Source organism: Hibiscus syriacus, unplaced genomic scaffold (genome assembly GCF_006381635.1).
Source record: "Hibiscus syriacus cultivar Baekdansim isolate YM2019G1 unplaced genomic scaffold, ASM638163v2 tig00111027_pilon, whole genome shotgun sequence".
NCBI classification, from domain to species: Eukaryota; Viridiplantae; Streptophyta; class Magnoliopsida; order Malvales; family Malvaceae; genus Hibiscus; species Hibiscus syriacus.
Genome location: NW_024062960.1, coordinates 3,293,990 through 3,319,117, shown reverse-complemented (window position 1 = coordinate 3,319,117; position 25,128 = coordinate 3,293,990). Strand labels below are relative to the sequence as shown.

General features: G+C 35.9%; 1 protein-coding gene across 2 annotated transcripts; it reads right to left on the bottom strand.

The window, feature by feature from the left end:
- On the bottom strand, positions 1–25,108 carry LOC120151092 (importin-11-like). Of its 2 annotated transcripts, XM_039163632.1 has the most exons (25): positions 24,719–25,108; positions 24,502–24,611; positions 24,204–24,276; positions 23,900–23,961; positions 23,597–23,738; positions 22,733–22,951; positions 22,538–22,604; positions 21,622–22,021; positions 18,447–18,594; positions 18,159–18,319; positions 5,849–5,948; positions 5,164–5,238; positions 4,907–5,041; positions 4,400–4,489; positions 3,880–4,062; positions 3,694–3,798; positions 3,361–3,519; positions 2,159–2,203; positions 1,818–2,039; positions 1,492–1,598; positions 1,345–1,401; positions 1,170–1,242; positions 718–967; positions 274–360; positions 1–152 (listed from the first exon to the last, which is right to left on the bottom strand). In XM_039163632.1, exons 1-23 carry the CDS (start codon positions 24,857–24,859, stop codon positions 806–808), a joined length of 3,036 nt encoding a protein of 1,011 aa, XP_039019563.1. In that variant the 5' UTR covers positions 24,860–25,108; the 3' UTR covers positions 1–152; positions 274–360; positions 718–805. The 2 variants fall into 2 exon arrangements, with proteins under 2 accessions (XP_039019563.1, XP_039019562.1); XM_039163631.1 differs by having other exon boundaries at positions 1–360.
- Positions 25,109–25,128: the final 20 nt, after the last annotated feature.

The following is a 25,128-nucleotide window of genomic DNA, read 5'->3' as shown; positions in this document are numbered from 1 at the left end:
TACAACTGTAACACATTTTTTAAAATGCTTAATGAACTTCAAACTCGTCGAGGCCATAGTATCAATAATTTAATTATTCCCAACCTTTTTTCCCCTAGAAAATTCTCATTTCCAAGTCGCAAAAGACATCCCATGAACTCAATGCCCTGACCCTTGCCAAGAGAAGCCACTACAGAATCAGCAAAGCTATTTACTGAGTTCAAACTGTTGCTCCATGTGGCAAGCAAATGAGGCCAAATTTTACGATATGAAAGAAACCAATAAATAACTCACCATCGCAGGCAGCCATAGCAGAAAATTGTAAAAGAAAACAAAAAACCACCAAACCCACTTCATGAAAAGCAAAAGCATGAATCTCACCTGAAAAAAAAGAGGTATAAAATTAGATGCAGACATTTCATTTGTCTAAACTTACTAGCAACTGAAGTGAAGTCTCTAGTTATACTTCAAAGGTTTCGGCTTATACAAGTTGGTTCTTGAAATTGGTATTTTTTTTTACTCAAATTGGCACCTGAACTTGGAAAAAAAGTTTTCAAATTGGTACATGGTCCAGACGCGGCACTTTAATAATCAATCAAGTTGTGACACATGGCACTGAATGACATCTGCATTTTGACCATGTCATCAACCTAATTGGAGAAAAGTTGTCAACTTCAGGTGTCAATTTGTACAAAACAAATGACAAGATCATGGCTATTTAAGAAGATTATATCTTACCCAAAATAGTTTTCTGGGTCTTCGGTAAAATATAACAGCCCAGAAAATAGGAGCTCAATTGATAAAAAAAATGTACTTCAGGGTAGGCCTATGGCATCTTCAGTGCCTGCTTCAGTTGTGCAAAAGCTGCAGGATGCACACTACTCATGGCTGAATTAAATGACTCCCCATGAATGGCAGCACATGTTTGAAGATTTTCTCGCACCGAGTTTTCCAATGACAATTGGTTGATAGGATCTGAGAGCTTGATCTGAATGTTGGCAAAACCAATCCATCATAAATAATTAACTAAACAGATATACAATTTTGTCAATGGTTGGTTGTCCCTTGTTCCCATATATAATGTGGTAAGGGGAGGTAAGATAGTAGGCTGCCCCCAACACCAGGTTGAGAGCAGCTTCCGTAGAAGACCTCCGAATTATGAGTCAATGATTTAACTAAAGAATGTTAACCTGTCTTCTCCTTAACTCCTTACTGGGAAGTGAACCTTCACCGTGCATCCTGCTGGAGCTCATGGTATCGCCACTGCAATTTATTAGCAAAAATTAAAAACGAAGATGGTTATGAATCTCTGATGTAAATCTCCACCAAACAGAGTTTACAATACAATGGCGTTCAGTGTATAACCTTGACACTTCCTCAGTTAAGTCATCAGTCCCTCCCAAAATTACACTGGTGCAGACACTGCATAAAGTTTATCATCGCAGAAATGAATAAAAATGTTATCCAATGCTCAGTTGCAGATGTACATAAAAATCAAGATTGATCTTGTACCTTAATATCTGATCAAGTTTGTCCAGAATTTGAGGCAGCCTTAATGTCAAAGCGATGGAAAGTGCTAGGCCAAATATTTTCTTCTGGGGTGAAGATACATTGTCTACCTGTATAAACACGCAAAGATAAAGGAAAAAAAATTAACTTGAAGAAGCCTGCCAGACCAACTCAAGTTACAAAATTCAGAATCCTAATAATAAAAGATTACGTTTTTTTTCTTTTAATTTCTTCGATTCTTCCCGAGATGAGACATTGATGCGAGCAGCTAAGAACACTAACCAACTAACCATCATTGTTTACTTTGTATAGATGCATTTTCTACTAACCTTGTCAAGCCATATGTCAACCAGACAAAGAAGAATATTATCTTCAATAGCCATACCAGTCTGCTGCAATAGTGAAGAAAGAGAAGGTTCTGATGTTAGTTGTGCAAGATAGTTGGCATTCATCACCAAAATCCTTGCTAGGATGGCAGTTGTGGATGCCTTAACAGCTGTCTTAGAAGGATTGCCATCGTCTCCTCCACTCAAGCAAATAACAACTAATTTCTGCCAATGTTTAACAAGGCAGAGCAATAATTAGATGTCATGCAAATGCATATAGCACAGCAAATATAATTGTGAACGTGAATGATAAAAAAAATCAGTGGTTAAAGAACCATGCTTACTTGTAAAGTACTGCTGATTAATGGCGGCACTTCCATGGGGTAGCACTACAAAATAGCAAAAATATGAACAGTTACAACTGATTGAGTTTCTCAGGTCCAATTCAGTTTTAATGATTTCAAACCTCCACGCTCATCAGTGAACAATTCTATCATCTGACCAAAGAATTCATTTGCTCTTTTTAGCAATTCAAGGAAGTCATCTATTCATTAACTTTTAGCAACATAAGGAATGCAAAGTCCAGTCGTAAATACTCATTTCATAGACAAACTAAACCACCCCAACTTCTCATGTTATTTTTTAAGGGTAAACTATATGTTTAGTACCTAAACTATCAATTTTGATCCGTTTTAGTACCTAAACTTCCAATTTTTCCAAAAACATACCTAACTTTTAGTTTTTGTTTCATTTTAGTACCCCGCCGTTAAAATTTTAACGCATTTAGTACCTAAACTATTAATTTTGGTCTATTTTAGTATCTAAACTTTCAAATTTTTTCAAAACTTAACATTAAGTTTTTAACAGGGTACTAAAATGAAACAAAAATTAAACATTAGATATGGTTTTGAAAAATATAAAAGTTTAAGTACTAAAATGGACCAAAACTGATAGTTGAGGTACTAAACACGTAGTTTACCCTTTTTTTTAAAGGTAACTTCTCATGTTATCATTCAACATGTTCTTGACAACAGCTGCTAGTATACTCGAGTAAGACTCCTTTTTTCCAGAACCCTACACTATAGTTGTATCATATATGTCGAAAATGTTCCCTTAAAGCAAAACTGATAAAGAAACAAGTGGGATTCTTTTTAAAATATGCACGTATGAGCATGCATCTGCTGGTAAAATGTCCACTGCCTGTAACAATAGAGTCGAGATGGAAGTAGGTGTTTAACATCAAAGGTTTCGCATTATGGGATGTAATAGTTTGAATGCATGACAGGAAGTAGGACAGTCAAAACATGATATTCCCAAGACAAGTATACAATGACAACCTTGTATAAGGAAACAAAGGCTGCAAGCATACATACACAAAGGTGTGCTCGTGGTCTTGTTTGCAATCATTATTAAAACTTTTCCATTGATATCATGTGTGTGTGAGGGGGTGGGGGAGTGGATCAATACACATAAACTGCTACTGGCTTCTTCAAAATTCAGCATATGTTATGTGATGCTACTGTCTTAAAAATTTAGAATATGATACCTGTATAAGAATGTCAATGACAGGAAAAGTTGAAAGCAACCCTCTATCATTGACGTTTCCAACAATGAGATCTAGAAGTTTAGCCACGCTGGAAGCATGCATGCTAAGAAATTCTCTTCCACCCAAAATGATATAACCTTCAGTAATGTCAACAGCAACCTATAAGCATATTCAGATCAATATAAGATCGAGAGAGAGATTAATGAGTGGATGAGAAGCAGACAATGACTTACGATACTGTAAAAGCCTAAAGCACCATATGCGACAGTAAACAATCCAAAGGGGGAATGAGAACTCTTACCTAACAAGGACAAATGAATTAAGAAGTCTAACCTGTAACTGGTCAAAATTTCTTTCCAGTATTTCCACGAGACATGGGAAATATGCTAAGAGTTGAGGCACCATTGCAGGTGCATGAGAAAGTGTAGCCTCCCACAACTGCAGAGATGAGAACATGAAGCATAAGTATATGGTAAATGAAGCCAGATATATAATCAATGTTTGGGGCAGTAGTCTAACCAGCATGCTATCCTCCAGAAGATTGAGTTCATCTGGGCCATTTATATCAATCCCCTTCTGAAGAATGGGCAGGAGCATTGCATAGCAACTAGGTGACTGATATCCAAGTGCACCAACAAAGTTCCGCAAAGCAATAAGAAGCTGTATCTGTAGAAGGCTTTCACCAGAAGATTCCTCCCAAACCTTTTCATATGGAAAGGCTAAAGCAAATTAAAAGAAAATATATTTTAAAAGAGAACCTGATAAGTACAGTCTATATCATGTGTAATCAAGTTAAATAATCCATTTACTCTCAAACTTTGGTCTTTGCTTGGGATTCCAATAATAATTTATTTTTCAAACAACTACTATTAATCATGAATGGCAGGAAAATTTGCACCAAGTTTAACAGGAATTTGTAACATTGGCAATTATCTGATTTAGTAAAAAGGTTCCCTGTCATAAAATCCTAGTACTTATATTGTCAACAACCGAGCATATGAAACTTTCAGAGAAGAAAGTAAAGTAGTGGCAACAATACCGTCTGGAAAAACTGCATCAAGTTGTTAGCATAAGGGATTACTTCGTTGACATGGCCCAGAAGAACAGAAATCAAATTTAAAACCTGGACCTGAAATTTATGTGAAAAGCAGCAAAATGTGAATTAAATGTCAGGATACACAGTTGCATATACAAGTGCATGCACGCTTGTAAACACGAACAAAGACTCAGAAATTAATCTAGGACTCCCTATACAAGAATATGCATCTCATATCTGAGAACCTATATTTTACTAAACAAATCATGACAAATATGATCTAAAGTCGGAACAGGCAAAGCACATCAGTACAAAAAGGTTATCCACACCTATTCAACATTATGATCAGATGCCAAACATGCATGAAAGGAATATTAAAGCTCTGAGCACAGATTCCAGAAATTTTCCACAATCCAGTTAGATATATAAATTTCCTTTTCGATAAGAATGAAAGGAAAAAGAATGCCTAAGTAGGTAGTGAACATCAACAACAACCAACAACAGAATTACCTTCGAATCAAACTCTTGAACTTCTTTGACCAAATTAAAACATGAAACCCAGCAAACAGGAAGTAGATCAGAAAAATCCTTCTCTGAAAAGTTTGCATCTTCAATATGAAAACACAATGATCTGCAGGCAGCTAGCTAAACCAACAAAACACAACATAGTGAGCGAAGTACATAATCTTCATAAATAGATTATTCTGAAGGGGTAGAGAAAGCAGGGAAACATGATGAAAAAGGAAAAGCAAAGTGATAGAACATACCCTCACAGATAGGTCTTTGCCCTGTAACAACTGTATCAAGGCACAGTATACAGGTCTTTTTGTGTCGTCCTTAATCTGCAGGGACGCAAACATCAGTAAAAAATCATTATGACTAATTTCATACTGCAACCAAAGTAGAAATTGAAGAGGAATAACAAATGCATATACAGTATTATATCGACAATTCGAAATTACAAATTCTAGATTTAAACAGCACCATTCTTCTACTATAAAACATGAAACAGATTCCTCATTTCTTGATATAAATTTATGAAAAAAATCAATCATCCAATGCGTCAGATCAGAGCCTATTCCTAGTGGCATTTATCCAAACTCTGCTGTTGATTTGTGTACTCTATATTCTAGTGTTGAACAGGATCAAGTGACAAAAGGTTTTAGAGTTACGGCTTGTCGAAAATCACTAGTCTCTTATCAGAGGGAAACAAAATTCAAGGCTCAATTAGAAATCTACCAGGTCAGATATGAAAAGGTTTAGCAACCATCATATCGTGGTAGCTAAATATAGATTGTACAAGCTTCTGACCTGAAAATTGTTGATCACTATTAAGCTATACTGATGAATGCCTCAACATATTGCTGTGGCATGCATGCATACAAACAAATACATATAACAGAAAGAATGCTTGGACAAGATATAGATAAGACCAGTAGAATATTATACTACCTCAGAAACCCATTGGCCTAATATTAGTGCAACTTTCCGGTGGATGATACGCATATTAGGATGATCGTTAGAAAGTTCAAGAGATAAAGCACCATTAAACCTGTAATGCAGGATTATGTCAGGAAAAAAGGAAAGATATTTCATCATTGCTACAGGAAATGAGAATATGATACCGGTTTATTTATTCACAACGCGATTAGAGCAATTCTTTAACAACTTAAATGAACCAAGGGGTAATTGTTAGAAAGGAAGGAATTACACAATGTTCCTACTTTGCTTGGCTTATTATCTGACAAAAATCATAAAATACAGAATAGTGGAAAAACCAAAGACTCCTGTAATGCCAAACCTTGAAATATAAGTTTAGAATGCAAAGGCTTATTATTTTGTCTTGGAACGTTAGGGGGTTGGGTAAAAAAGAAAAGCAGAGAGCTGTTCAGAAATTAGTCTCTGAGAAAAAACCATCTTTTCTTTTTCTTCAAGAAACAAAACTTGAGAGTTTACCATTCGCTTTTTTAAGGAGTGGATTGAATAAGTTGCAAGGTTTTGTTGTGTCTCCAGCTGAAGGTTCTTCAGGAGGTATTTTTAGTTGTTGGGATAAGACTGTTTTTGTGTTAGAAGAGCATCATATTCATAAGAGGTTTGGGAAATTTAAGTCCAGTCAACTTAAATGTGGGTTTATAAACGTCTATGGTCCTTCTGTGGAAGAAGAGAAGGCAGGATTTTTTGAAGAACTGGGACTGTTCATTAATGGTTCCAATGTCCCTTTGTGTGTGGGAGGAGATTTCAATGCCTACTTAACAGAGAATGAGAAGGATGGTATGGCTCAAAATAGGAATTCGATGGAAATTTTTAGGCTCTTTATTCAGCAAACGGGACTTATTGATTTGCCTTTAATAGGGGGGAAATTTACATGGAGCAGCAATCGGGATGTTCCAACTGTTGTTAAACTAGATAGGTTCCTGATTAATGTCAGTTTCTCAGAAGAATTTCACTGTATCAACCAATTTTTACTGCCAAAGTCTATCTCGGATCATAATGCTATTGTTCTTGAGAGTGGGGAAAATAATTGGGGGAAGATGCCTTTTAGATTGTTCAATTATTTAATGTCTGAGGATGGTTTTGAAGAGAAGGTTGTTGAGTCTATTAAGGAGTTCAAGGAGGAGAAGAAAAAAGCTGGAATTTTAAGCATTCTAAGGAATACAAAGTCAGTCATTAAGAGCTAGTCTGGGGAAAGGAAACAGTTTCCACTGCAGGATATTGCTGCTCTGGAAGATAAAATTCAACAGTTTGAATTAAGTTTGCAGCAAAATCAGAGGGCCATTGTAGATGACAATGCGGCAGAGTTGAGGAAAATGAGAAATGAACTGTGGAGACTGTTGAGTTAATCGATTGACTGAATCGGCCAAGAGGGGGGTGAATTGGCAATAAAAATTTTTGGTGGAAGCTTTTGCAGAAAATTGAAAGAAATTGCACAATGATTTAGAGTGGTTCGACTTTATCAACCAAAGTCTACGTCCACTACCTTAGCTATCCACACTAAGGATTTTCCAACAAATTCACTAATTTGTTCTTTCTTTTGAGGTCAAAGAGATAACCTTACAACTCCCTCAAGAATATATCCCAATTCTTGAGAACACTCTTTTCTCAAAGAGAAATACAAATTTGCAAACTTACAAGAAAAAACCTCACAAGGCAAATATGTTTGCACAATTCTAGAACAAAGAAAGAATACTCAAGAATAAATACAATTGAGCACAATAAGTGTTCTTGAAAGCAAAATGAATATTGAATGAAAAATAGGCTTGAAATGCTCAAACTTGAGGTTTGATGCTTTCTCTTTGATTCTCCCTTGATTCTAATTACTTGATGTTTCTTGTTATTGATCAATGGCTTCTAAGCTTGCTTAAATACACCTTGAATCACTTCTGAACGTTGGGGATGATTAGAGAAAATAATATAGTCTTTTTAGTGTGAAAACAATTAATAAAACAGTTTGGAGCGTGGGGGAATCGGTACCCCCCTATGGGGAATCGGTTCCCTAAGTGTAAAATTCAAATATTTCGACCGTTATACAAGGGGGGAATCGATACCCCTGAGGGGAATCGGTTCCCTCCGAGCATTCTGGATTTCTCGGAGCCAAACCATTCAGGGGGGAATCGGTACCCCCTTGGGGGGGAATCGGTTTCTTCTGAGCAATCTGGAATTTTTGGTTTTGAAATGGTTCGAAATACTTTGTAAAATTATTTTGAAATTGTTTTAAGATTAAAACTTAATTTTACACTTGAGTAAGGATTAAAAATGATCTTTGAAAGATTTGGAGTAATGTTTTAATATTCGAATAATTCTATCGAATATACTTAGAAAATCATTTGGAAAATCTTAAAATTCATTTAACTTAATTTGTTATATCGAAATATCAAAATGTTTTCAACAATCTCCCCCTTTTTGATGTAACAAAACATTTTAGTAATTTTTAAGATTTTGAGATTTTGAAATTAAGTTTTGAAATTACTCCCCTTTATTTTAACACTTCTCCCATTTTTTGAAATTACTCCCCCTTACTTTAACACTTCTCCCATTTATCACATTTAACACTTCTCTCCCTTTTTGTTAAATCAAAAAGACCTTTTAAAGAATTAAACAAGGTTCTAAAATCATTTAGCCAATTGATTATATTTTAAGCTGCTAAGATCACAAGCAAGAGAAACGTTAGCCATTAGTTTCATAATCAATATTCATATTTAATGTGAAATGGCAAAATTGATCATATATCTAATCATGAAGTAAATGATGCAATAATGAATAAATTTAATCACACCAAATAGATAATTTCTAACCATTCATAAATCCAAACAAATTCAAAGTCAATCAATCTACAAATTCAAACATTCCAAGATATTCAAAATGTTAAAACAATAAGTTTAGAGTTCAAAGCAAAACATAGAATCACATATCAGGATTAGGAGGAAAACGAGCTCGCATAGCGGCCATTTCGTGAGTGAGGTCATTAATACGCGCGTTGGTTGCTTCATTGTTTGCACGCATCTCCCGAAGAATTTCTAATTGTTGAGCTCCCATTGTGGATAAATGGGATTCTATAGAAGTAAAGCGCGAATCCATGGTAGCATATCGGAAATCGAATGTCTCCATAAAGGATTGAAAATATGGAGGCATTTGATGCGTTTGTTGTGCTTGCTCCTCGGGCTGCTCAGGCTCATCTTCGGCTTCATCGATGTTTCGCATTAATTGCTCAAGCTCGAGATCTTCGTCAGCTTCGGGTGGAGCTTGTGAAGAACTAGCTCACGGAGTATTTGCAGAAGATCGAACCCATTCACCGGTTTTCTTATCCTTAATCCATCCCGCTCTCGTTAAGGAAAGAAGGTTAATTTGTTTCTTAAGGGAAAAAACGGCATCTAGACCGACTCTAAGCCCAGCTTTGGAAAACAGATTACTGAAAATGCAACCGTAAACAAGAGATGAACAGAGTTTCTTGTTAGGAACAAGATTTACGGTTTCAACAATTTCAGCAAAAATAATCTGAAGTATGTTAATTTTAATATTGTTTTCGAAACAATAAAACCACCAAAGATCTAAGGTTCTAAGAATAGAATAACGACCTCCGGATGGTCGAAACCACCAAGAAATCATTAGATGAAAAAAACGTTCATGAAGGTCTAAGACACTTGCACTATCTCTTCTTTTATAACGAGATCCTAAAACCTGTTTTTCATTTGAAATACCATCATTATCTAATCCGAATATATTGGCTATGTAAGCCGAGTCAATATATAAGAATTGTCCTAGGAGGTAGGAACGAATTCTTATGGTTTCGGTTTCAGTTTGGTTTTTAACACAAACATCATTAGAATAGAAAATACGAACAAGTTGATGGTAAAGATGGGTTCAAGGTCAAAGAGTTTATCAAATTTTCACTCTTGTAAAAGTGGAAGATATTTAAAATTGATAGCTAACATAGCTTGACGATAAGGAATACGTTCTTCCCGGATTTTGTAAGAGTCGAAATATTGATAATACCAAAAACGATAATTTCTAGGACTAAGATGATTGAAATATGAATTTTGGATAGTCAAGTTAGGATCAATGGGATTAGGATTAGAAATTGGAATAGGAGGAGGATTTGGAGGTGGATTTGGTTGACGGTGTAAGCGACTAGATGATGACCTAGCACGTTTAGGATTGGACATGGTTTAGAAAATCGGAATAGAATTGATAACCTGCAATTTAGAAAACACATGTATGCAATTCAATCAATCCCAAAACTCAATTGAGCCCTCAATATTTCAAGGTTCTCTAAATCAATCTTAATGGGCAAAGATTTTGAAAAACTTTTGAAAAATATGGTTTTGAGAAGCAATATATGTATAGTTTTCATAACAACATAATTTAATCAAAACACAATAATTTAAAAATTAATTTTTTTTTAAATTTCGAAAATTTTAAAAAAATTTGGAAAATTCTTGTGTTTTTGATGAAATTGGTTGTAATATCTAGTTTCTAATCACTAAACAATCAATGCCCGATCTAAAGTTCATCCAAGAACTAATTAAAACAAGTCTTATGTTCAAAATCAATAAAATAGGGAGTTTAGAAAATTGTACCTTGAAGGATGAGATTGAGTGGATTTTGATGTTGTTTGCACGATTTTAATGATGATTGCAAGTTTAGGAGATGATATTTGAAGTGAATTCCGATTAAAATCGATGATTTGAGGCAAGAATGGAGATAGGGAGAGAGTTGAGAGGGAACGGCGGAAGAGAAAGGAGAGGATTTTTGAGGATTTTGAAGGGTTCTGCCGTGTATAACCAGAACCCCAGGGGAATCGATACCCCTTCAAAGGGGGAATCGGTTCCTTAAAGGGGGAATCGATTCCCTCTGCACCAAAATGCTAAAATCTTATTTTAAACACCCAAAATGCTAAATTAATTTCCTCTAGTGGTATTGGCAACTCATATATTGAAAATTAATCATGTTCAAACAATTAAATTAATCTTTAAACGATATTTGAACATAAAATTAATTTTTCATCAAGAATCATAAACTCCTCCTAACTAATATCAATGAATGCAATCAAAAATTACTATTATAAGCATTTTTCATTTATTCTTAAAAGTGCCAAAATTATTTTAAACACCAAGTGAAGATAGGTTAGACAAACCTAATTCTCTCATAAGTGTCCAAAATCTTTCCTTGTTTAAGGGTTTTGTAAAGATATCCGCTAATTGGTGCAAAGTATCAATAAAATCTAGAACTACATCTTCCTTAGTGACATGGTCTCTAATGATGTAATGTCTTATTTCAATGTGCTTAGTTCTAGAGTGTTGGATGGGATTTTTAGTGAGACAAATAGCACTAGTATTGTCACACTTAATAGGAATGGTACCTACTTCAATTCCATAATCAAAAAGTTGTTTCATCCATAAAACTTGTGCACATCAATTACCAGCTGAAATGTATTCGGCTTCAGTGGTAGATAATGCAACACAATTTTATTTCTTTGAAAACCAAGAAATTAGCATATTTCCAAGGAATTGGCAAGTACCGGAAGTGCTTTTCCTATCTAATTTGCATCCTCCATAATCCGCATCAGAAAAAGCATGCGAGCTAAAGCTAGAGTCTCTAGGATACCAAAGTCCTAAACTAGGAGTGTCCTTAAGGTATCTAAAGATTCTCTTAACAACTAGTAAGTGTGATTCCTTAGGACATGATTGAAATCTAGCACATAAGCAAACACTAAACATAATATCCAGTCTACTTGTAGTTAGATAAAGCAAAGAGCCAATCATTGACCTATATAATTTGACATCTACACATTTATCTCTTTCATCTAAGTCAAGCTTTGTTGAAGAGCTCATTGGAGTGTCATGAGGTTTCCCATTTTTCAGTCCAAACTTCTTGAGCATATCCTTGACGTACTTAGCTTGATTGATGAAGATGACATCTTTTCTTTGCTTGATTTGGAGTCCCAAGAAATATGAGAGCTCCCCCATCATGCTCATCTCGAACTCACTTTGCATTAGCTTAGAAAATTCTTGGCAAATAACATCATTAGTAGAACCAAATATTATATCATCAACATAAATTTGAACTACTAATAAATCTTTACCTTTTCTCTTTAAAACCAATGTAGTGTCAACCTTTCATTTTGAAAAACTTTTTTCAATTAAAAAATTTGACAATATTTCATACCAAGCTCTAGGAGCTTGTTTTAAACCATAAAGAGTTTTTGTCAATTTTAAAATATGATCCGGAAAATTTGAATCTTCGAAACCTGGAGGTTGTTCCACATACACTTCTTTTATAAAACCATTTAAAAATGCATTTTTAACATCCATTTGATATAATTTAAATTCATTGAAACATGCAAATGCTAATAACATTCTAATTGCTTCCATCCTAGCTACGGGAGCGTATATTTCATCATAGTATATGCCTTCTTCTTGAGTATAGCCTTGAGCAACAACTCTAGCCTTGTTCCTCACTATATTACCACTTTCATCAAGCTTATTTCTAAATACCTATCTAGTACCTACAGTAGTTTTATTACTAGGCCTTTCAACTAATGTACATACTTTACTTCTCTTAAATTGATTTAATTCTTCTTGCATAGCCATAATCCAATGTTCATCTTTTAATGCTTCTTTGATGTTCTTAGGCTCTATGCATGAAATAAATGCAATATAATTACAAATATTTCTAAGAGAAGATCGAGTAATTACCCCTTTGGATGGATCACCTATAATTTCACCATCCTTGACATAGTTGTACTCTCTTAGATAAGATATTTCCCTTTCTTCAATGGTTGGATTCTCAAGAGGATCATGAGTTTTCTCATTTTTCGTTTCTTCCTTTGATGAAAGTTCTCCAACATCATGTCTAACGTCATTTGTATTTATAACACCTACATCATCATTCACACAAGAATCCTTCCTCGGAAGGAGATTCTCATCGAAAACATGTATAGACTCTTCTACAACTAAAGTTTTTTTATTAAATACACGATAAGCTTTAGAATTTAAGGAATAACCCAGAAAAATTCCTTCATCACTTTTAGCATCAAATTTGCCAAGGTTTTCTTTACCGTTGTTTAAAACAAAACATTTACATCCAAAAGGATGAAAATAACTAATGTTAGGCTTTTTATTTTTGAAAATTTCATATGGAGTTTTCTTTAAAATTTGTCTAATCATTAGGTCCTTAGACTCGATGATTGTCGTCTTTTTTGATTGCCACGATTTTGGAAGGTAGTAAACTAACTTCCTCACAAGCTTTTCATTTGAAATGATCTCTCTATATGATTTGAGACCATTGACAATCGTTGAAAATCTATTCGTCATAGCTTTGATGTCTTCATTTGGTTTCATTCTGAAATTTTCATAGCTATGCGTTAGAATACTAATTTTATATTTCTTTACCTCATCGGTACCTTCATGAGTGACTTGAAGTTTGTCCCATATTTCTTTGGCGGTTGTACACGATGAAACTCTTCCGTATTCATCTGGTCCAAGAGCACAAAAAATGATATGGATGGCTTTGGAGTTGAGCTGGAACATTCTTGTCTCTCCTTCACTCCACAACCTTGGATGAGTGAGAGGTTTGATGTATCCTTCTTCTACGGCATTTCATGCTCCCATGTCACTTGCTTGAATGAAGTACATCAGTCTATTCTTCCAATAGGCATAGTTAGCTCCATTGAAAAATGGAGGCTTGTTGACGGGCATCGAATCGAGACCGGAGTTGAAGTTTGAAGCGGAGGCCATTGATGACTTTGATTATCGATATAACTCTTCCCGAATCGACTCAAGAGACGATTAAACCTTCAAATGAGTTAGGCTCTGATGCCAATTGTTGAGTTAATCGATTGACCGAATCGGCCAAGAGGGGGTGAATTGGCAATAAAAAATTTTGGTAGAAGCTTTTGTAGAAAATTGAAAGAAATTGCTCAGCGATTTAGAGTGATTCGACTTTATCAACCAAAGTCTACGTCCACTACCTTAGCTATCAACACTAAGGATTTTTCAACAAATTCACTAATTTGTTCTTTCTTTTGAGGCCAAAGAGATAACCTTACAACTCCCTCAAGAATATACCCCAATTCTTGAGAACACTCTTTTCTCAAAGAGAAATACAAATTTGCAAACTTACAAGAAAAAACCTCACAAGGCAAATGTGTTTGCACAATTCTAGAACAAAGAAAGAACACTCAAGAATAAATACAATTGAGCACAATAAGTGTTCTTGAAAACTAAATGAATATTGAATGAAAAATAGGTTTGAAATGCTCAAGCTTGAGGTTTGACGCTTTCTCTTTGATTATCTCTTGATTCTAATTGCTTGATGTTTCTTGTTATTGATCAATGGCTTCTAAGCTTGCTTAAATACACTTTGAATCACTTCTGAACGTTGGGGATGATTGGAGAAAATAATATAGTCGTTTTAGTGTGAAAACAATTAATAAAACAGTTTGGAGCGTGGGGGAAATCGGTACCCCCTATGGGGTATCGGTTCCCTAAGTGCAAAATTCAAATATTTCGACCGTTATACAAGGGGGAATCGGTACCCCTGGGGGGGAATCGGTTCCCTCCGAGCATTCTGGATTTCTCGGAGCCAAACCATTCAGAGGGGAATCGGTACCCCCTTTGGGGGGAATCGGTTCCTTCTGAGCAATCTGGAATTTTTGACTTTGAAATAGTTCGAAATATTTTGTAAAATTATTTTGAAATTGTTTTAAGATTAAAACATAATTTTACACTTGAGTAAGGATTAAAAATGATCTTTGAAAGATTTGGAGTAATGTTTTGATATTCGAATAATTCTATCTAATATACTTAGAAAATCATTTGAAAAATCTTAAAATTCATTTAACTTAATTTGTTATATCGAAATATCAAAATGTTTTCAACAGAGACTTTACAGAGTTGAGGAGCAAATTTGGTTTCAAAATTCAAGAGAAAAGTGGGTGAAAGATGGAGACCGAAATTCTAAATTTTTTCACACAAGCGCTTCCATTAGGAGGATGAATTCTATGAATGCAATTCACGTTGATGGTAAAATTATCAAAGATACGGTTATTATAAAGTCTACTGTCAGAGAACATTTTTTTAAAGCCTTTAATCATCGTTCTACCTTGGAAGTGGAGGATATTAATTTGAACTTTTCAAGAATTTCTTTGGAGCAGAATCTGTTGTTAGAGAAGGAGTTTACGGAAGAAGAGATTTGGGATACCATTAACTCGTGTGATAGTAACAAAACTCCTGGGCCAGATGGGTTGAACATGGGTTTTTTCAAAAAATTCTGGCCTTACTTGAAAAGGGATATTCTGAAGTTTTTCCATAATTTCTTTTTGGGAAAGGAGTGGGAGAATGGCATTAATCATTCTTTCATTACCTTAATCCCGAAGGGTTCTAATATTGGGGGTTTGGATGATTTCATACCTATTTCTCTCGTAGGAGGGATGTACAAGATTCTTTCCAAGTGTCTGTCGAGAAGATTGAGAGGTTGCATCAAGGATATTATCAGTGACTCACAATTTGCTTTTATTCCGGGTCGACAAATTTTGGATTGTTCTTTTATTGCTAATGAAGGTATCGACCTATGGAGGAATAAAGGTAGGCTTGTGTCTTTAAGGTGGATTTTAAGAAGGCTTATGATACGGTAGATTGGGACATTCTCTTTAAAGTTTTGGATAAAATGGGTTTCGGATCAAAATGGTGTAGTTGGATTCAGATTTGTGTCACTACAGTTTCGATGTCAGTGCTGGTTAATGGTGTTCCTACGGATGAATTTTCGTTGTCTAGAGGTCTTAGACAGGGTTGTTCCCTCTCCCCATTGTTGTTCAATCTTGTTGGCGAATTGCTTAATCTTCTGATTATCCAAGCAGTCCAATCAGGCCTGTTTTGTGACTTGACAGTTGGCAAAGACGAGAATGTTGTTAATTTGTCTCATCTGCAATTTGCAGATGATCTCATCATCTTCTGCAATGCATCGAAGACTCAGATTCTAAATGTTAAGAGGGTTCTTCGAGTTTTTGAAGTTATGTCAGGCCTTAAATTGAATCTTACTAAGAGTAAATTATTTGGGATTAACATTACTGAGGAAGTGGTTACTCAATGGGCTAATGCTATAGGTTGTTTAGTAGGTCATTTCCCGTCGGAATATTTGGGGCTTCCTCTTGGTGCTAAGCGAAATTCTCAGCAGATGTGGGATTCGATAGTGCAGAAGTTTTACAACAAATTAACAGGCTGGAAGGCTAAGACACTGTCTATGGCAGGCAGATTGGTTTTATTGAAGGCAGTTTTGTGTTCTTTACCAACCTACTATATGTCCTTGTTCAAGATTCCTATTTCGGTATATGATAAACTCAATGCTATCATGGCTAGATTTTTGTGGGGAGGAGGGGTTGAGGTCAAAAAAAAAATTCATTGAGTTAATTGGTCAACAGTTTGCTCTGATAAACGGGTGGGTGGTCTTGGTGTTCTGGATCTGGAAATCGATGGTTTTTGTAGTTCATTGGGGGTTTGGATGATTTCATACCTATTTCTCTAGTTTTTTGTCGTTCAATGAAAAACTTCCTGCTAATGCTTCTTGGATCTGGAAATCGATGGTCAGTAACCATTTCAATGAGGATCAATTTGGAACTAAGTTTCGATGTTTGTTTAATGTTAGGGTGGGGAATGGTGGGAGTATCAGATTTTGGTTTGATAGTTGGGCGCTTGATTCCCCTCTTAAAGTGGTTTTCCAAAGATTGTTTGCTCTTTCGATGAACAAAAATGGGAAGCTTAATGAGTTTGGGGAGTTTCGGTCTTCAGTTTGGGTTTGGCATATTCAATTGAGAAGGAATTTAAGTGAATGGGAATTGGATCAGTTTGTTGAGTTAATGGCTGTAATCCATAATTTCACACTTATAATGAGATGTCAGATGGTATGGTATGGAGAGGGAATGGGGAAGGAATTTTTTCTGTTAATTCGTGTTTGAAGTCTTGTTGTCCTGTTTTGACAGCAGATTCTTTTTGGATGAAGCACATTTGGAGGGGTTTGGTGCCCCCTAGAGTGGAGATTTTCATGTGGCAGGTGGTGTATCAAAGGTTGCCAGTTAAACTTGAATTACAGAAGAGAGGAGTTTCAGCAATTGTTGATGTTGCTTGTCCATTATGTAAGAAGGCGGATGAATCCTCTTCTCATTTATTTTTTACTTGCTCAGTCGCGTGGTCTATTTGGAATAATTTTTTGGGATTTTAGGGTGTTTGTTCAGCTTTACAAGCTGATGCTAAAAGTTTTTTGTTAGCTTGGGGAGATTTGGTGCCTAATTCTATAATTTGGACTTTCATTCCGGGAGTGGTGTTTTGGACAATCTGGAAATGTAGAAATGCGATTGTGTTTGATAAGGGGAGTTTAGATCAGATTGATCTGTTCTTTTTGGCAAGATGTAGGCTGGCTGCATGGTTCTTAGCTGTCTATAAGGAGACGTCTATTCTAAAGGACTGTTTTATTTGTGATCCTTCGCTTGGGGATTGTTGCGCTATTTCTAGATCTTCAATCATTAAAATTAAGGCCTGGACTCGGCCTCCAAAGGGCTATATAAAATTGAATGTGGATGCAGCTGTTACTGCAGATTGGAGGAAAAGTGGAGTTGGGGGAATTCTAAGAGTGGAGAATGGTTCGGTGGTGGGTTCTTTTCAAGAGGCATTTGGTCCGGGTCCTCCCATTTTGATAGAGCTAATGGCAATTAAGAAGGGCTTGATTTTCTTTGCTTCATTCCAGCGGCGGTTTGAGGATCGCTTGATTGTTGAATCCGATAGTAAAATTGCGGTGGACTGGATCAAGAACTATGATAGATGTCCCAATGTATATGTAGACATTGTGAACGAAATAATTACTAAGTTAAGAGGTTTGGGAGGCATTATTAGGTGGGTTGCTAGGTCAGCTAATGTTGAGGCTGATTCTATAGCAAAGGCTGGTATTGGCTAGCTTTGAAGTCTTTTGGTTATGTTTGGGTCTGTTATTTTTTATGCAATGGGTTGGTGTGTATAGGGAGTCTATATGATTGTTCCCTAAGTACTATGTAATTTATGTGTTTTAATGAATTATAAGGCACTCTTTTTCTCCTTCTGCTGATTAAGGAGCACTTTATGATCCATTAATCAAGAAGGGGGTTTTTAACGAGGCCTACCATTCCTATAAAAAAAAGACAAAAAACCACCCCAAACCACCAAGAGTAGAGCATGTATAATGACAGCAAAATTATCAAGTGACTACACAACAAATATAGTATACTGGAGAATGTGCATACCAATCTTTGAAGCTAAGGTAATTTGAGAGCTCATAATATACATATGCAGCAGCACTGTAGGCAGCATCTTTGAGGAGTAACCCAGGAGTAATTTCAGTCACCGAAGTTGGGCAACCATTCATTGCCTCTTGTAATATAGACACCACAATAGGAGCAAGCAGCTAAATATAACAAGTCAATTAGAATAAGCATGCACGTATCTGCATTAAACAACTGCCAACCAAAAATTAACAGAAAGGATAGTAACAAAATAACAAACTTAATGATATGTACGAAATTGCCACATACTTGACTGTGGTTTTCAAACAACACAATATATAAAGCCTCTGCACAAGGCATCAGTTTCTCTGTCCACTGAACCATATCCTGCTCAAGATGAAAAGCCTCAGGGTTCTCATACCATTCCTCCAAATCACTCGAGTTCAGAACAAAATACCTATTAATACATTAATTAGGACAGATATTAAAACATTCAAACATAAAGTTAAATCATGCCTTTATTACCTTGATCCCTAAAAAATGTAATCCAGAATGTATTGAAGATTATAGACCTATTAGTCTTGTGGGCAGCCTATATAAAATTCTCTCTAAAGTCCTTTCAAAGAGACTGATATCTTGTGTCAATGATATTATCAGCCCTACACAATTTGCTTTTATTCCGGGTAGGCAATTGATGGACTGTGTTTGTTTAGCAAATGAAGATATCGATTTTTGGAGGAAACATGGGCTTCATGGGGTTGTTTTTAAAGTGGATTTCAGCAGAGCATATGATACAGTTGAATGGAAATTCTTCTAAGGTTAATGAAAGAAATGGCTTTTGGTGAGAGGTGGTGCTCTTGGATTAACCAGTGTATTTCGACTGCTTCAATATCGGTTTTAGTGAACGGGTCTCCTACAGAAGAGTTTCCCATTGCAAAAGGTTTAAGGCAAGGGTGTAGCCTTTCTCCTTTGCTGTTTAATGTGTTTGGGGAACTTCTTCATTTGATGTTGTTTAAAGCAGTGGATTCGGGTCTCTTTCAAGGGTTCTCTTTTGACAAGAATCATTACTCATTTTCGTTGTCCCATCTTCAGTTTGCAGATGATTTAATTATTTTCTGCCAAGCTTCTACTACCCAGATTAAGAATGTTAGTAGAGTTTTGAGGATTTTTAGCTTGATGTCGGGGCTGCATATTAATTTAGCTAAGAGCAAACTTTTTGGTATTAATGTGGAGAATGATATCCTTGAAGAATGGGCTAGGGAGATTGGATGTTCTATAGGTACATTTCCATCGATTTATCTTGGACTTTCGTTGGGGGCGTCAAAGAATTCAGAGAAGTTGTGGGATCCGGTGATTGACAGCTTCACGAAGAAGTTGGCAGGATGGAAAGCTGTTTCGTTATCTATGGCTGGCCGATTGGTGCTAATCAAGTTTGTTTTATCATCTCTCCCTATTTTTTTCCTATCTATTTTTAAGTTGCCCTCTACTGTCTGTCATCGGTTAAATTCCTTGATGTCGAATTTTTTATGGGGAGGAGGGGCCGAAAAGAAGAGAATGCATTGGGTGAGGTGGGATACTATCTGCAGGCCGTTAAGTGGAGGAGGCATGGGCGTTGCTGATTTGAATCTAACAAACCGAGCGTTGCTGGGAAAGTGGGTATGGAAATTTGCTAATGATAAAAATTCGATGTGGAAGAATTTCTTATGTAGCAAACACAATGTGAACTGTCATTCCATGGATATTTCTATGGTCCTTTCTCCAAAAGACTCTTGGATATGGAGGGGAATTGTGAATAATTTTATTAAGGATGATGCTATTGGTGGTTGTCTTCGATCTCATGCTAAGCTTCAAATTGGTAATGGCAAATCAATTTCCTTTTGGAGCGATTCATGGATTGGGGAGTTGCCTTTGAAACTGCTTTTCCCTAGGATATTTGCTCTTTCTACAAATAAATTGGGTACTATGGTGGAGTTCGATAGCTTTGATTCGAATGGATGGGGATGGAATATTCAGACTAGAAGGAGTCTTTGTGATTGGGAGATTGAGCAGTTGGCAGAGTTACTGGATAGGCTGAAAAACATTAATCTTTTGGAGCATTTGGAGGATTGTTTGTTGTGGGATGGTTCGGGTAAGGGTCTGTTTTCAGTTAAAGCTTGTAGGAGAGTTCTTTCTTCTTCTCTTGATGATTCTTTTCAATGGAATAAGTGTGTTTGGCAGGGTTTAGTTCCCCCTAGAGTGGAGACTTTCCTCTGGCAATTATCTCACCAAAAAGTAACAGTGAGAGTGGAACTGTTGAAAAGAGGGGTTCAGTTAGGGGAAAACACTCTATGCCCTTTTTGTAATCAAGGGGATGAATCAGTTCAGCACTTATTTATTTCTTGTCATGTTTCTTGGGATTTGTGGACTAAGCTTTTAGGGTATTGGGGTATTCAGTTAACTATTCCACAAGACCCTCCAAGTCTGCTCTGTTCGTGGGCTGTTTTGAGGCCTAATTCTGCTATTTGGAAGTTTATTCCAGGGGCTGTTTTTTGGTCAATTTGGAAAATGAGAAATGAGTTAATTTTTGAAGAAGGAAAACTAGACAGAATTTTACTGTTTTTCACTGTTCGTTTAAGGTTAGCCAAATGGTTTTCCTCTTTGGCTGACAATTTTTCTGCTCCTAAGGTTATGAACAACATTGTGTACTGCTGGATTCCTCCTCCGGTGGACTATTTTAAGATGAATGTGGATGGGGCTGTTTGCAGTGTTGGGATGATGGCTGGTATAGGAGGAATTCTCAGGGATTGGAATCGGGTTACTCTTCTTTCATTATCTGAAAGTGTCGGGCCTACCACCCCTATTCTAGCAGAACTAAAAGCTATCAAAAAAGGCATTGACATCTTTGTTTCTTCAGATTGGGTGTTGAAGGGCAGGCTTATTATCGAATACGACTCAAAGACAGCAGTGGATTGGATCATTAATCAAGTTTTTGCCCCTGTTTTTCTGTCTAATTTTGTTAAGGAAATTGTGGCTTCTGTTTCTTTAATTCACGCTATTGTCAGGTGGATTCCTAGGAGTTGTAATTGTGAAGCTGACAATTTAGCCAAGGAGGGAATTGGGTGATTGTAGTCATGGATTTAGTTGGTTTGTATGCTTTAGAGTAATAGTGTTTCAGGAGTGTTTTATGTCGGTAGTATTTGGCTGGAGAGTTCTTAAGTTTTATGTAAAAGTCTTATATTTAATAAAATCATGTACTCTTTTCCTCCTTAAGCTAGTTGGTTCTTGCCTTTGGGCAAGGGCTTACTAAGAGGGAGGTTTTTAAAGAGGCATCATATTCCTATAAAAAAAAAACATAAAGTTGATATATATTAATTTTGACCATGGTTTTCTAATCATTTTCTCATTCCTCCCCATGGTTTAGAAGGGGATAGAAAAGGAAACATTGTACTGTGCAAAAACCAATACAAACTGATATAACGACAGGAAGAGGTGAAAGAGTAATTACCTCCTTATTAATACGTTGCATAGAAGTACGACACGTTCATTAGGCAGAAGGGAAGTCAAAACAGAAGCAACAGCATTAGAATTGTTTTTCTTCATCTTCTCCAGTGTAGCACCGTTCTCATCCATAACCCGTCCAGTGAAACTTGGTTTATATTCTTTACATTCCAATACACTTTTTACCAGTACCATACATTTAATCAGGAATTGTGCAAAGGACAATATATCTGCCTCAGGATCCGTAATCTTATTTAAACAGAAACTGAGGACAGGTTGAAGAACACATTTATCACCAAATGAATAAGGATGCCTTTGTTGAATTGCAACTAAAACCTTCATCAGTTTAGAGCAAGCCTTCTTTATAAAGTCCCAAAATTTAGGGTGCCTATTCTGAAAAGATGAATCTGTAACATAAGGTAACACATACAAACAAATTAATGACACAAAATCTTCTAATAACAAGTATATGAGATGGCTTCAACTTTATGCTTTAAAGAATGAGATCAAAAATCTTTTTTCTAGCCAATATGAAGATAAAAATTTCAAGAACAGAAAATGGTAGTTTCTCCACAAATACAATGGAATAAAATAAATTACCATTTGGACCAAGTAACCCATTTTCTTTATATACATTCCAGAGGGCAGAAAATTATAGAAATTAAAGCACACCAAAGAATTGATTTAAGTTTTATATTTAACTAAATCTGATTGGATAAAAGAAAGCAGGAACTAACTTCTAAATAATTCGTACTCTAATTGTAATTATTGCTTATTTTTTGATTAATTGAAATTACATGTTAACTCTTATGACTGGACATGCTTATTGCTTCAGTTAGGTGAGCAGGCAAATATCTTATACAAATAAATCTGGTTTTTGGATATATGGAACCAAAATTGACATCAAGAACAGGCAATCTTACAGTATGGAAGAAATGATTGAGCAGCATTCAAAAGCACAGGAGAAACCTCTTTGACTGGTCTTATCTCCTGCAAAATGAAGCATTTAAATCATATACTCCCAATCCAAACAACCTGAGAGAAATAAATAATGAAATGGCAATTGACTCTAAAATCTTCAAAATTTTCCAAATGGAAAGTGAAAGAAATAAAGGTACCTGAATACATTTTGCATCACTTTGAAACCCTGAAATGACTAATTGACATATTATCTTGAGACAAAACAGCCATCTTTCACATGTTAGATAAAGTTCATCATGATGCTGCTCCACGGCACTCGAATTACAGTTCTGAGTGATTGTAGAAAAACCCTGTAATATTGTTTGTATATCACTTTGCCAAAGATGCCAGCAATACTCAAATAAATGGGAGGAAATCTGCCAAGAAAGTTTTAAGTCAGATTCTCTCTATCTATAGAACAGAACTGCAAATCTGCAATTTTTGCAAAAATAGTAATTTGATCCTAAAATGAGTAGATTATAATTTCTAAGAGAATATGTGGCACAAAATTGAAGTACTAATAAACCAGAATGAAGAGGCCACTGATTACCTGCTAAATGTATATATATATATTTTTTTATAGAAATAGGAGGCCTCATTAAAAACCTCCCTCATAGTGGTTCCTTTCCCTAAAGAAGAACCAAACAGCGGGAGGAGGAAAAGAATGCCTTAATTTATTAATATAACAGCATTACATAAGACTTAAAAATTACACCAGAAAACAGAAACTACAAAAACGAATAAAACAACCAAAAACCAAAACCTTACATTCACCCAATCCCTTCCTTTGCTAAACTATCTGCCTCACAATTAGAAGCCCTTGGAATCCACCTAACTAAAGACACCTTATCAGAAAAAAGAGAGAAAATCTCCTTAACTAGAGAGTTAAAGAAGACAGGAGCCAACCTGTAAGGGTAGCACTCACCTTCATTTAGAAAAGACGGTGCTAGAAAAATGGGTGGACAAACATGACCTCAATTAGGGGGAACTTATGAAAGGAAGATGTTTCAGTAACAACATACCTCCGAAAAATTCCTTTGGTCTGCAGTAAGACGTTTTGTGGATAATTCCTTCAGAGTTCTAAAGAGAATCATAAAAATCCTGTGTGAGGTAAGACCATCCGCTGATTGAAGCTGTTGTGCTAGAAAAGAAAACAGCTCTGGCCTAAAATCATTATACAAACAAATCAATAAATATTATTAACTACAAAAGGAATCCTTCAACAAATCCCATAATGCAGGGAGAAAGAGACACATATTCTAGCTCAATTAAGCTGGGAAGCATGTAAATAAATATTAACTAGTCCAAGAAATCAAGATATATACCATTCCCTGGGATAATCGAAACGAGCAATTTTGGAAATGAGGACTGCCAGCATTTGAGCTATCTGTATTAGAAAGAAAAAAAATGCAAAAGACAGATATTAAAGACACTAAACTCAACGGAAATTACAACCCACCATGCCACCAGGAACATATATACTAGAAGCAAAGAGTAGGTAACTTAAATCCGATGAAATCGGAACACAATTAACTAACTAAGTCCATGCCTCCTCGGTCTAGTTAAAATCCATTATGCAATAACTTAACATTCTTTACCATTAAATAGATGAAAACATGGGAGGAATACCTGATAATTCTCTTCTCTTAAGTGTGAAAGCAATTTTTGCTTTAAATGCAGTTTCTCTTCGTTGCTTATCCCCCTGAGTACACAACTCTAGGTCATTAAGGAAACACAGATACTTATTTTACGAAACAAGTAAATAAAAATAGTTGAATAGTCTTTATCAGCTGGTAGATAAGGATTTGCTAATAAAAGAAGTCTGAATGCAGTTTCCGAGAAGAGTTTAATTGAAACTTAGATCCTAAAATTTGAAGTTTGAGGTCATTTATGAATCAAATGCATGAAAGAATATCGCACAACTTACGAGGAATCGCGTCTCTTTCTCCAATACCGATTAATGCTGTTTTTGAAATATACAGAGGCCATTAATCGAATATCCACTTGAGATACTAAATCTTTCGCTGTAATCACTTCCTGAAATAACACAAAAATTGCAAATTAAATGCGTATAGATTGCAAATGCATTTTACAGAAAATGCAAAACAAGGATTAAAAAAATATAATAAAAGGTAAATAAATACCATGAGGCAAGAGCAGAAACCGGGCCTGCTCTCGGATTGAGAGAGAGCCGCCTCGGCCGGTTTGCGAATGGTCTCGTCTTGGCTCATTGAGTTGACCAGCAACGTGTATAAGGCAGGCAAATCAGCAGCCGAGAGCGCCATCGGTATCTCTTAGCAATCCCCCTCTAGTCTAACTAAGAGAAACAAGCTGGGGCGAGTTAGCGAGTTAGCGAGTTGGATCGGTGAATAGTGAGATTTAAGATAAAAGATTCTGGTGCCGCGAGTTAAGCTTGGACATCACATGGATTGACGGAAGTTGGGGTTCTTAACGGTGTCGTTTTTGAGCTTTTCTATTCGACGACGGAAATGGCTGGAATTATGTGGGGAACGAGACAAGAAGTGAGTGATTGAGACGGCGTTGGTCGTTTTTA